Source organism: Ambystoma mexicanum, chromosome 2p (assembly GCF_040938575.1).
Source record: "Ambystoma mexicanum isolate Mex_15411 chromosome 2p, UKY_AmexF1_1, whole genome shotgun sequence".
NCBI lineage: Eukaryota > Metazoa > Chordata > Amphibia > Caudata > Ambystomatidae > Ambystoma > Ambystoma mexicanum.
Window position 1 is genome coordinate 26,630,299 of NC_090923.1, and position 14,139 is coordinate 26,644,437.

General features: G+C 45.6%; 1 protein-coding gene across 1 annotated transcript in view; it reads right to left on the reverse strand.

Moving 5' to 3' along the window:
• The window catches only part of STAB1 (stabilin 1), a 1,160,316-nt gene that overhangs the window by 808,782 nt on the left and 337,395 nt on the right, over positions 1-14,139 (reverse strand). The window contains exons 15-16 of the mRNA XM_069643183.1: positions 13,834-13,947; positions 13,170-13,223 (exon numbers count right to left, since the gene is read on the reverse strand). Coding sequence (XP_069499284.1) covers positions 13,170-13,223; positions 13,834-13,947 — 168 coding nt within the window. The remainder of the gene's footprint in view (positions 1-13,169; positions 13,224-13,833; positions 13,948-14,139) is intronic.

The window sequence follows — 14,139 nt, forward strand, 5'->3', positions numbered from 1 at the left end:
GTTCATTGGAAATGCTGGCTGGGGAGCTGCATGTCTGTATGTGCAAAGGGCACACCTGCACCTCCTCGCACATACAGGCAGAGCAGGCTGGAGTGGGGCATCTCATAGCCCACACTCAGGCCCTTGCGTGTATGTGCAGGAAGCATCCTGATTCCTGTTCATGCTAGCAGGGGCTGGAGTGCTATGGAGGAAACTTCAGGTGCAGCAGCAGAAGATAAGTTTATGTTCATGTATTTATTATTTAAATATGTGTATGGATGCGTGCATTTTTGTGTTGTTATGAGTGAGTGTGTGATGATGGATGCTCGTGGGAATGAGACAGTGCTTGCTGTTTGTATATGTTGTGTAAATGTGTGTAAATGTGTGTTTGTATGTTCATCATTTATTATTGAAATATGTATATGGATATGTGTATGTTTATGTTATGAGTGAGTTCAGGATGTTGGATGCCTGTGTGAATGAGAGTGCATGCTGTGTGAATGTTGTGTTAATGTGTGTTTGTATGCTCATCATGTATTTGTTATTTAAATATGCGTATGGATGCGTGTAAGCTCATGTTATGTGTGAGTGCACGATGATGGGAGCTTGTGTGATTGAGAGAGTACTTGCTGTGTATATGGTGTGTAAATGTGTGTGCCTGTATGTTCATCATGTAGTTTTTTATTTAAATATGTTTATGGATGAGTGTATGCTTGTGTTATGAGTGAGTGCATGATGTGAGAAAGGCATGGTATCAAGAGATCAAACAAAAATACATAGATACGTAGATTTTCAAAACCTTTATTTTTCAGAGGTCAGGATGGGAAAATGCCTAACTTGCCCCAACGAAAGGAAAACTAAGCAAAGTCTATCATTCAAAAGTAAAATACTGTCTGCGTCAAAACCTATGGTCGCCCTCATTTCTACAGAGTAACTGGGTGTATGGGATTTGGCCAACTTAACAGTGTTAGAGTGCTTGCTATGTGTATGTTGTGTAAATGTGTAAGTACATCATTTATTTATTATTTAAATGTGTGTCTGGATGCGTGTATGCTTGTGTTATGAGTGAGTGCATGATGATGGGTGCTTGTGTGAATGAGAGAGTGTCTGCTGAGTGAATGTGTGTGTGTATGTGATGGTCAATGGAGCTGATTTTGGCGAGTGGGTCGGGGGGAGGAGGGTTATACGACAAAGGCATTTTAAAAATGACTTTGTTGCACAATCCCCCTCCCCATCCGCTCAAATCACCTCTCCTTCTGAGATGCTGTGGAGCCCAGGGGCAGGGATGGGCTCCCGAGCCCCCTGCACCTTGCATACACACATAATCACTTTGATCATGTGTGTGTGAGGTGCTTGGAGTCCCAGGGGGCAGGAAAGGCAGTATTTATTGGGCATTTCTGCCTAGTAAAAAATGCCATGGCTGTACCCTGGCCACCCAGCACCTCAAACTCACTCATAATCACATTCATAATTAATGTGATTATGTCTGAGTGCAAGGCGCTGGCACACCACAGGCAGGCATGATATTTTTTATTGGGCAAGCATTATCAGTGGTATTATTCTTTCTGTGGCATGACATTTTGGATTGGGCATCTTTGATAAAGCAAGCATGATAAGTGTTAATGTGTACATAGACTGACCTTTCAATGCAGCCAGTCTAGCCATTTCTTATTGTGGTATGACATTTTGTATTCAGCATCTTTGGTAAAGCACGCATGGTAAGTGTAATTACGAAGCTAGTCTGGCATTTGTATGTAATCAGTCAAGCTATTTCTTACTGTGGCATGACATTTTGTATTGGCATCTTTGATAAAGCATGCATGATAAGTGTTAATATGTAGCTAGACTGGCATTTCAATGCAGCCAGTCTAGTCATTTCTGATTGTGGTATGATATTTTGTATTGGACATCTTTGGTAAAGCAAGCATCCTAAGTGTTATTACGAAGACCTAGAACGCGCAGATCTAGGCACCCCCATCACTGCGGATGAACTGGAGGTGGTGATCCAACACCTACCCACATGTAAAACGCTGGGGTCGGATGGGTTACCCAGTGAGTTTTATAAAACGTATAAGCAGGAGCTACTCCAGCTGCTGCTTGCCATGTATAATGAAGCTTATGAGCAGGGGGAACTGCCGGTGTCTCTTCGTGAGGCAGTGATCATCCCGCTCCTGAAACCAGGCAAGCCAGGCATGGAGTGTGGGTCTTATAGGCCCTTGTCTATGCTTAATCAGAACAGAAAAATACTCATGGCAGTGCTGGCCAACAGACTAAAGAGGGTAATCGGTAACTTGATACACCCGGATCAAACAGGCTATGTCCCCGGTAGAAATATTACAGACAACCATAGGAGGCTGCACCATATCATTGACCAAGTCGAGGGAGACTCTGGCGAGCTCGCTATCGTGTCGTTGGACGTGGTTAAAGCCTTTGATTCAGTGCGGTGGCCATGGTTGAAGGCGATCCTGAAGGGATTGGGATGGGGCCAGGTTACATCAGATGGGTCCAGATGTTATATAGCTCCCAGATTGCGAGAGTTAAAACGGGAGCCATAATCTCAGATAAGTGGCAGCTCAGCAGGGGGACCAGGCAGGGATGCCCCTGGTCGCCCATGTTATATATCTTGGCATTAGAGCCGCTGGCAATTTGCCTGCGGCAACAATACGGGTAGGTGGGGATCCGAACGATAGGCGGCACGCACCTGATTTCACTGTATGCAGATGATGTGCTCCTTTACTTGCACTACCCGGAGGAGAACCTGCAATATGTGCTGGAGATGATGGATCGTTATGCCACCCTTTCGGGCATATCGGTGAACCCTGGGAAGTCTAGTTTGTTCCCCTTGGGAAGGTATAAGAGCACCCCATTGGAGAGACTACCCATCCTGCAGATACCCTGGCCGACCGTGACATTCAGGTACCTGGGCGTAAACATTTACCATAGGATAGAGACAGAGCACAAAAACAATACAGAGAAAGCAATTGAGGGTATTAGGAATAGCATGGTGTTCTGGTCTAGATTACCGCTGGCCATGATGGGAAGAGCAGCTTTGCTCAAAATGGTGGTTCTGTCCAGACTCTTGCATTGTTTTGTGAATGTCCCGTATCTGATCCCCAGACGCTTTTTTGTGAGACTTCAAGGCATGTGCAGGGGCTTCATATGGGGCAACTCCAGGAATAGGGTGGCCCTGTTGAAACTACAGAACACATGTGATAAGGGGGGCATAAACCTGCTGAATTTTGAATTGTAATACTTGGCGGGACAGCTGTTGTATGTGGCTAGGTGGTTGTCTGCAGAGGACTCGGCAGAAGCCAGGCTTTTGCAAGGTGATTCAGCTCCATACTTTCTAAGAGAGACAGTGTGGCTGCATAAATCTAAAATGGCGGGGATGGGGAGACTATTGGAGTTGGGCTGGGAAGTTTGGCGCAGAACATGGAGAATGTTGGGTGACCCAGATCCGCTTTCTCAGCAGGTGCTGCTGGTGGTGTTATGCGGGGAAGACTCCCAACTGTTCAAAGGGGTCCGCAGATACTGGGAACCGGTGGGCCTAGCTACCCTCGGAGATATTTGGCAGGAAGGGGAGGCACTGGAATTCCAGAGGCTGCAGGAGGAGACAGGGGTGCATAGAGGCCAATATATAACTTACACCAGACTCATGAAACAGGTGAGGGAGAGGTGGCCTGAGACGGTGCTAGTGGAAGAACCCGATGCCTCCCTAGAAACGATGTATGATATCTCGGAGGGTGGGCATGAAATATCTAGGATATATGAGCTCCTGAGGGCGAAGGCGGGGAAGGAGCTGCTCCAATTCAGGCATGACTGGGAGGAGGAGGTGGGGGAACCCATGACAGAGGGACAGTGGGATAGAGCCCAAAGGTACCACAAAAAGGTGTCCCGGAATGCGAGACCCCAGCAGATCCAGTTGTATGTCACCCATAGAGCTTACCTGACTCCCAGTAGAATAGCTATGTTTGGAGGCTCGGCTATTCAGAAATGCCCCAGGTGCGGGGAGGAAGAGGCAGGGTTGCTGCACATGTCCTGGGCCTGCCCTGAGGTGCAGAGATTCTGGGAAGAAATAAAGACGAGGATGGCTAGCGGGGGAGTGGTGCTTGACATGAGGTCTGCTTGGGCATGCATGCTTGGGATTTTTCCCAGGCCACGTAATTCAAAGCATATCAGCAAGATGAAGGACCTGGCCTATATCTTAGCCAAGCATAGAATTGCAATGTGTTGGAAAGCGGCCCATAGGCCTAGAGTGGAGATATGGTGGGCGGACCTCTTGAGATGGGCAGAAGCAGAAACTACGGTATGGTTTGAAGCTGTCACTAGGGGGGGAGAGGAGGAAGTTGGCCCTCTGATAACCTGGAGGCAACTGGTGACCTCAATGGCGAATCCCCATCAGGTCAATCACGAAACAGAAGACTCAGATGAGTCGACAAGCACTGAGATTCCGGAAAATGCTTATGCAGATGGCACGGATAAGACAGCGAGTTTGTGGGGAGGGAGAGGGGAGGACAGAGAATAACACTGGTAAATATGATTTTTTGATATTGAATACGAACGTCCTAAAAAAAGGTTGTAATGTTTGGTGTGTTGTTTGTTTAAAATATTTATTTTTTTAAATTTATAAAAAATAAAAATGTTATTACGAAGCAAGACAGGCATTTTTATGCAATCAGTCTAGCAGTGCCTTAGTGTGGCATGACATTTTGTATTGACATTTTGTATTGGGCATCTTTGATAACGCAAGCATGATAAGTCTTATCATGTAGCTCGGCTGGCATTTTAGTGCAGCCAGTATGTTTTATACTGGCACATATTGTGGTCCAAGGCATCATGATAGGTGTTGGAGAAATGGTCCTGTGCGCTGTTGGTGACTTGCATCTATTGGATTTTTTCATAAGTTACCCTACAAAACCGATTGCAAACTGTCTCGCTTTTTACCCAATTTTTCTAAAAAGTGTGCTCTAAAAGTCAAAATTTGAACCCATTATTTTAAAACTTTTCTCAAGGGCAGAGCTTCGCTTGAATGTTTCCGGCTCCCGTGCATCTCAGAGAAATATCTACACCCAGTGCTCCAGATAAGATTTGGAAGTGGGAGTATTTTATTCCCTATTTTTTAAAGTTGGGAGTAAAATTATTTGTATGGGAGTCCATTTCCAAATGGGAGTATTTAATATCTGAATAAGTGGAAAACTGAAATATTTTTGTAATTCTTTTTTCTTTTAACCTAATCATTCATACACATTAAAGATACACGTTTACTTCTTCTGAACAGGCAGTCATAATACCAGTTTCTTCCTGTGGTACTGCGTGCACTACTGTCCAAACAAATCCATTGAGCTGTGTGGGTCAAAGCAGGGACGCAAGATTCTACATGTCAGTTTCCTATTTTGTGCTGGGAGTATGTTTACTCCCTATTTTTATTTTTTGTTAGTATTTGACTATTTGTAGGGAGTAAAAGTGGCCAATACACCCCTTATCTGTAGGACTGTTTACACCCCTCCCGTTAACAATTCACCTGCCGCCACTGGCCAAGGGATTTGGCTTTGCTCAGTAATCGGGATGGTATAGGTGTTTAATGATATAGAACCATAAGAATGTCCACGTTTTTTAATGGTGTTCAGTAATAGTTATATCTTTCGGTCATTTAGGCATAGCCAGCTATTCCTCGGCCACGGGCTGATGACATTAAGTATGTTACTAATGTGGTGGGCATCTCTGCTTATATCGCCAGACAGCACAAAAAGCAGCTCGGTGTCATCAGCATAGTTTCGAAAGAGGACCTCACTGGTACACAGAAGATCATGGAGGGGTTTTATATTTAGATTTATTTACAAAATGTCTGTAATTGATTGAAAAGGAGAGGAGACATACATGCTCCCTGAGGGACTCCTCACATTATCAAATGAGCATCAGATGAGTGCCTTACAAAAGATCTAATCCAGCTAATGGCTGGGTGAGCAGGGTTAAGGTCTTGTGTGAGTCGCGCCTATAAGATGTCATGGTCGAGCACGTTGAATGCTGCTGAGAGGTCCAAAGGCATTAATATCCCAGCGTTGCCATCATCCAGACTGAATATCTAGCATAGAAGTCTCTGTGCGTGTGCTGGGTGAAAGCCTGACTGGGAAGTACCCAGTAGATTGTGGGCAACAACAAAGCCCTGCAGGTGTCATTTTGTCCAGGATTTTAAGGAGGAAGCTGATAATTAGAAGCATTTGCTCTAGAACCTTTGAAACACAGTATATTTGTCTTTTGTGGATTGACTTTTAATTTATTGAGGTTCGTATAGTCAAAAAAGCAAGATAAGAGCCGCTGAAGACACACTTGTGTCTTATCCATAAGAATTACGTCATCAACATAACTGAACCAGGAGATTTGTACATTTGCAATATTAGGTGGAACAAATGCAGACAGTTATAAACGTTCACCTAGGTCTGACAGATACAGATCAAAAAAGGCGGGGGGACAAACCGCACCCCTGCCTAAGGCCTCTGGTGGTAGGAATTGGCTTGGAAAGCAAGCCCTTCATATCCAACCTTACTTGGAGCTCCTGATTGGTGTGTAAGTGGACAAGAATAGCTAGAAGGTTTTCAGGGAAGTTCCATTTCTTTAATACGTTCCGAACTCTAGGCCTGTCCACCAAATCAAATGCCTGAGTCAGGTCCGCACAGACCACAAACAAGGGGTCCGTTCCCTTTTGTGCTGCCTTCTCCGTGAGGGCATTAATTACAGGCTCATTCGACGCAGCCCCAAGCCCCTGCTAAACCCGGTGCGAAATCTTGACAAGCGATTCGTTTTGTCAATCCATGCTTCAATGTTTTTCAAAAAGAGCCTAGAAAAAACGTTGCTGTCCGCGTCTAGGAGGGCAATGGGGCGATAGCTAACTGGGGATGTGTGATCCCCCTTTTTGAAGACAGAGATAATAACTGAAGTTTGCCATGTGGCTGGGACAACTTGGTTTTCAAGAATGTTTTTAAAAAGCACAAAGAGAATCAGAGATACAACCCCTGGGGATAATTACAGCACTTATAGCCCAGATTGGTTTCTTGTGAGGCGACCCGACTTAATAGCCAAAACTTCCAGCCCTCTTACGATCAGTGAGGAAAAGATCTTACTCTCCACGTCTAATAAATGTACTGTTCGATAATAGAACTCCATAATATTGTGAAATGTCCCATAAAGCGAAGCTGTTGTAAGGTCTACATTGGGATGACCTTGCTGTGTGACACCTTCCACTGAATTGGCACAGATCCGTTGGATCCTGATACGTCATAAAATGATATGCACACGCGTTGTCTGCCACTTCATATGCCGGGTTATGTATTCACCTCCACACTGTGTTCAGCCTAAATCTTGACAATGTGGGCCCGCGGTTTGAAGAAGTGACAGTCAAGGTGGCTAGGTTTATCGATTCGAGGCTATTCGCTTTCTCTTTGTGGACGACGCAGTCGCACCTGGGTAGACAGAATGCGTCCTCATCAGACTCCTGTAGAAGGTTGAAAACGATTTTATGACAAAATCCCTGACCAGACCGCCATAGGTCCTTTAGATGTTAACCCTAGGCAAGAGTGCGATATTTAAGGCAATGTTTCATATGGGGGATGGGGGTGAAGCGTGACCAAGTAAAGTATAAGGATCACCTTGCCTTCTGGAGAAAAGGAGGAAGAAGCATAGCCAATGCAACTGGCAGTGGGTGGAGTGTTACTGTGCAACTGGAGATTGGGGGAAGGACATGATCTGCGAAACCCAGAATTTGGAAACATATCAACCTAAGGCAGTGGTGACAGCACTGCACAGGGAAGAGTCTGGGGGAAAAAGGTACAGGTGAGCTCCTCCACATGGGAAATCGGCTCATGTGTTGTAAACGGTGTGGGTATCACCCTGATACTAGTACTGAATGTGGAACAGGGCTACAGTTCAATCTGCATACTGTAGTGATGTGCTACTTTACCTCTTGAATATATAAGGAGCAGCTTCCATTGGTAGATTTGCATATGTGAAGGAGAGTAGGATACCACTAGTTTGGGCTTACGTTTGGGTATCTCAAAAGTGGTCCTGATAGTGTCAGGTTCCCCTACATCTGTCAGTTTCCAGGAAGTTTGGGTTAAGCACTGGGGTGATGATTTAAGGTTGGTTGGTAGATTTTGATTGCTCAGGTGAAAATTACCTTAACTACTGTAGCAGACATCCAATTGTATTGAGATTAATAAGAGATTCAGCGCAACAATTACAAAACTCGTTTATGTAAGGAAATGTTTTATGGACGGTGCTTAAAGGATTTAAAGTAGAAAAAACAATCTGAACCTCTGCACCGCGAACACGTGATGTGGGCGGCTGACTGCGATCTTGCGCGAGTAACAAACAGCTGATTAAGCCTTGGCGTGCATAGTAGCTCATAACCGGAAGACCGTTCTGCAAATGGTCTATCTTGCCTTGTGCACGTATAGTGTAGCAGACAGAAGTCAAGCGTGTGAAAAGAAAAGTTGTATGGCTTCGTGCGCCTACAACTATATGTAAATAGTTGAGTTTTTTTATTTAAAAGACCGACTTGCGAAGGGTCTTGTCGCTTGATCGCGCTGACGTCATTTTGTAGCTTCACTCACTTTAGAGTAAAGCACCCGATGCTGTGCCGAGCGTCAATAGGAAGTTAATTTCCACTGCGGGTGAGCCCCGGTCTCGCGGGTCATCGATCGTTAGAAGCTTCGGTCGGCCCAATTACTGAATTTCGTGCCAGTTTCACGGTGTGCCACGCCACGGCCAGCAGAGTCAGTGCAGCAAATATGAAATAGAAAATTCACTGTTAGGATCCTGACGTTTCACGAAGCGCCCCGGCTCCGTAGGTGACTAAAATACAGACACAGAAGTCTAGTTTTAGGTAAACTTCAACCAAGAAATTTCACGACGTGAATCAGTTAAAGAATATTTGAGATAAATAATTTGTCAGTTCTTTCATGTAAATTTGAACTGTTTAAAGGCCTTTGCAAAAAGACATGTAACAAAGACAAAAGGAAGAAGAAAGGAGCATTTGAGCCACAAGCTTATACGTCTCTAAATTCAGAACTGCTTTCCCAGTAAGTAAAACTCTTGAATAGAACTGCGTCCCCACTGTGAGAAGAGATATTAGTAAATGAACTTTGGCAACAAAAGAACTTTGGCAATTCTTAACTCAGCTGAAAGAGAGCAGAAGACCAGTTTATTCTAAATTCAAAGAAGGCCTCCTAGCAATGGGCGGAGGTTTTCAGGGAAGGTTGGGAATTAGACGTTTATACACAGGTATGAGTTCAATGATTTAAGGTGTATAAATAGATATTTAACTTGCAGGTTAATCAACAAGACATACAAAGAGGAACTGGAGTTGAAGGCTGTTGAAGAAGACCTGAGCGTTTGTTGTTTTATCCACTTCCCCTTTACCCGTAGACTGGTCAGTTCAGTAGTTGTATGGAGGACTAACTGCTGAAGAAACCAGATTGAGGGGTCTGGTGGGCTTAGCATCTGCTCCTGCAGGAAGACTACGCTGGGAACCTGATAGATAGTGATGCAATAAGAATTTAGTCTGTAGTTGGAGGACACCAACTTCAGTGACTTTGCAGTGACAGACATGAGGCTTTGAGCTATACCTTGATTACCAGCAGAATCCTCTTTCTCGCTGCCTGTTTACTAAGTAGTGCGTCAGACGACTACTTTTGGTATATGATGGTTGGTCTTTTATGGAGATCCAATGGAAATATGGTTCTATGTGATTACTTCGAATTATTTTCATCGAAGCAGAAATCATCTATTTTTTTTATTGGTAGATTTTGCCGCAAATATATGCAAGGGGAGACCCCCTGCAGCACCCGCCCCCCCTTAACCTCCCTTAATTAATTATTCACCTAATCCCATCCCCCACATATATTTCCGTCAAAATCCATTGTAAAAGAATCATTGATTTCTACCTCGATGAAATCTAATGCGGCAAAATCTCCTTATCCCGGATACGTCAGACATGCATTGACGAGTGGATGAGAAGGCAACAGTGGCCCAAGGTCCTCTTTTTGAACCCCATTTATTTGGACCTTTGTACAGGTTAGTTCTCAATACAGGGCCCACCACACTCTTGATAAAAAAAACAGGATGTGAGAGGCTTGCTTTCGGCTTGTGTGAGCTATATATATTAAATAATGTAGGCTTTGGGAGCCAGTTTTTGGCATAGGTTATCTGACATGAAACTGAGAGCATATCTTGTCTTAGAACTCCTGAGCTTGTAGTTTAAGTGAATGTCTATGTATGGATTCAGCTGCCCACTTGTGCTTACAGAGCAAATGCTAGGGTGTTACAGAGCCTAGGAACAGCTGCAGGAGAGTAAGCTGAGGCCTCGGCAGGAGTACAAATTTAGCCAGGGTCAAACACCTCTTGTAAGACTATACTAGCTAGGGAATGTATACACGCTCTCCTTTGGATGGGAGAGAGGCAGCCACAGACAGAGAGAGAGAGCAGGTGGTTCCCATGGCGGAATTGTGCGACCATGATGGAAATGGCTGCAGCTATACAATAAAACCTGTCTCTCTCTGTGAAAAATGAATCCTGTTCCATTTGTTTCATTTTGCCCCAAAACCTATGTTCTGAGAACAAGCGGGAATACAAATAAGTGTTTTACCCACACTTGCTGCCAGGCACTTTTTGCTGGTGGCTGTCAATTCAAAAATGTTAATGTTGTTGAACTATACTATTTAATTTAGAGAACAACCTACAAAATGTAAGGGTCAAATATGCTGCTTAAGTAAGCCAAGATAACAGTACATTTTTCAAACGCAGAAATATATTGATAAAGACAGCTGTTAGTGAAAGGCCACTTAACAAGACAATGGGCCACATTACGGGTACGGTGGTAATCCTGCCGGTGCTACCGGCGGGTCGACGCCAGACCTGTAAAAAATGACTGTCGCCTGACTTCCTAGTGCCACCGGCTATTCCAAGTCCGGCGGCCGGGAAGTCAGGTGCCAGCAATTTAGTTAGTCCCCATTCCCATAGAGTCTGACAGGACTCTATGGGAATGGGGACACAGGAGCACCGGCACCGTTGTTGCCGGAAAAGCCCTATAGGTCTGACCAGCCGGGCGGGACGGCACCCGCCCTCAGAGTTGTAGTGTGCCGGTACAGAAACAACAGTGCCAGTAGCTTACCGGCACCGTTGTTTCCGGCACACTGAGAATAAGGCACAATGTTTATTTTGGTTTGTAGTGTTGCTGAACACTCAGATATGTTAAAGTATGTACAAACACTAATGAACAAAACATAGAAAATAAAAACATTTTCAGACCATGCAGCATGGTCCTCTGTACCCAGGCAAAAGTCTGTCGGAACCCGAGCACCACTGCAAAGCATTCCTCTCACCTCTCCAGATTTGTGAAATATGGTTTGAATGGGATGGTGGCACTTCTGTAGGACATACACAATGATAATATACGACTCTAAATAACCGGTTGGCCCTCACATTAGGGTCACACCTACTGCTTCTGCTCTTAATGTACTTGTAACCATAAAGTAACGCAGAAATTCCCTTACCCCCTTGACATATCAATCTTTTTTCTATGGTTGTGCTCATGTTCTGCTGAAAGCTCCAATGCTATGCTGATGACACTCAACTCATTTTCAGGCTACCCTCGGCCACCTCCTCTCCCTCCCTCATCGCTCATTGCCTAACTGCCAGTCAGGAGTGGCGTGCCGCCAATGATCTTTGTCTGAATGCCAGCAAGACTGAGATCCTACACATCAGCACACCATCTCCATCCTTTCCCCTCACTCCCTGGCCGGCCTCCCCTGGCCCTCCTCCTACCCCCACCTGCAAGGCTAAGAACCTTGGGGTCATCTTTGACTCCACACTTTCCTTCTCCGCCCACATATCTGAGGTCTCTAAAAAGTCAAACTTCCTACTGCACCTCCTCAGAGATACTCTGCCTTTCCTCTCCTTCCCCCAGAAGCTCACTGTCTCCCAAGTCCTGTTACTCACTAGGTTGGACTATTGTAACAGCCTCTTTCTAAATCTACCTGCCTCTAATTTCCGCCCTCTGCAGCTTACCCAGAACAGGACTGAGAGACTTGTCCTTGGCCTCAAGCCCTGGAATCGTATCTCTCCAGTCCAGAAATCTCTCCATTGGCTCCCATTGGATGCAAGGATTAAATTCAAAACCCTCTGCATTGTCCACAAGGCTTTCTGGGGCCTGTGTCCAAAATATCTGCAGCTATCCCTCCGCAAATACCTCCCCTCTCGAGCTCTCCGCTCCTCTACCTCTAACTCCCTCCGGGTCATTCGTTTTTCAAAGAAACGAGCTGGGGGTAGATCTCTATCTTCAGCTGGGGCCTCCCTCTGGAACAGCCTCCCTGACACTCTAAAACTTGAGGAGAACCATCTCCGGTTCCGGAAGCACCTCAAGACCTTCCTCTTTGCTTCTGCCTTCGCTCCCCCTCTCCCCTGCTGACCGGCTCTCTCCTGGCACTGTGCACCTGGCCACCCTATTTCCCTTAGGCCCAGGTACCTACTCACCCTGCCGCCCTCCTGAACTGCCTCCTGGCCACCCCTTGCACTAGTGGACTGTATCTGTACCCATACAGCACCCCCCCTTTTCTCTTTTTCTGCACTTGTCTGACTCACCCAGTCTGCTGCCATAAACACAGCACATGCCACTTGCTGGCTGCACTACCACTGTTTATTGCCTCCATTTTCTATTTATTTTTATTTATTATTTATCTTCTCTGCACTTCCCCTCCAAGCACTTTTCCCTTTTCCCTTTCCCATGCACTTGCACGTTCTCAATGTCACTGGGCCTAGTAAGATAGTTGTTGTTTTTGTGTTCCCCCTGTTCCCCTCCGTTGCCTAGTCGTGCTCTGAAACACTTGTGTACGAGCGCGATACAACTAAAATATCATATCATATCATGTCAACAACAGATGCTCTGACTCTGGAAAACAAGCATCTGAAAATGCGACTCTCGCCCACAGAGACAGAAAGAGTTAGACAGAGGAAAGCAGAGACATAAATAGCAGTGAGAAAGAGAGAGCACTATATTGCTATATGACGCGCTGAGTACAGCTCGTACTGACTATTTCATGTAGTGAACAACCTACAAAACTAAGGGAAAGCACAGGGTATTTAAATAAGTCTATTTGACAGTATACTTTTCAGAATCAGAAATTGAGCAGGTCTCTTACCGCTGCCGTGGAAAAGATATGATTCTTCACCAGTTCCTGAAGTTTGTTCTTAGCCTGAGGTGAAAACAGAACATTAGACACTTTTATAACTGGGATGAACTCACCAGCGGGCTCTATCATTTGGTGGGTGACCGCTGGCCAGGTTAATGGTCCTGACCCAAAATCTAGAGAGCCGAAACAGTGCTCAAACGTCCTCACCATGCAACGTTCATCCAGGCTGAGCACCCATGACTGAGAACAAAAGGATGCAGGAAAGCCCCACCCCCCTCCTGTCAGCCTGCACTACCAAAGGAGACTGGGCAGGGTGTGTGGTCCTCATTATGGAGCGTGATGTTGGCTGATAATGCCACTGGCACTGATTGGTGCGACTGCGGGGGACGTGGTGGTTTGGAATGTGTGCCTACCAACATTCTGGGAGATGGCATATAATCGTGTACTCTCCAGGTTATACCTTTAGATTAATGCAGTCACTTATATCCCAAGGATAGCATTGTGTTCCACCCCCCAGAAATGTCACTTTTCATTTATGTTGTCCCGTTGTGCCAGGCATTTACTTACATCAACACCACACACACAATCCCAAGCGCTGATATTTGAGTGTTCGTATCCCATGGACCGGGCACCCTTGTGTCACTGGGCATTTTGTTCTGCTTAAGGCCCTCACCTGAGTGAAGAGGTAGATCAGCCTTCCATCTCTCAGCTTATCCACGGCGGCATTTGTTGGCACGAACACAGTGTAGGATCCCGGGCCTTCTAGGATCGGCGGAAGGCCACAGTTCTGCAAAAGGGAGAGAGGAAACACGGTGACCATACCCGTTCTGATGAATGTTTCTGAACATCTAGATCCCACTTAACTCACCCTATGGGCTGCCCTCTGGGGGTGCACGTCACAGCAGAGTTACATTGTTCCAAGGTCCTCATGATTGGCTGGCTATTGTGGCCCGGGCGAGATGTAAGACCATAGTAGGCC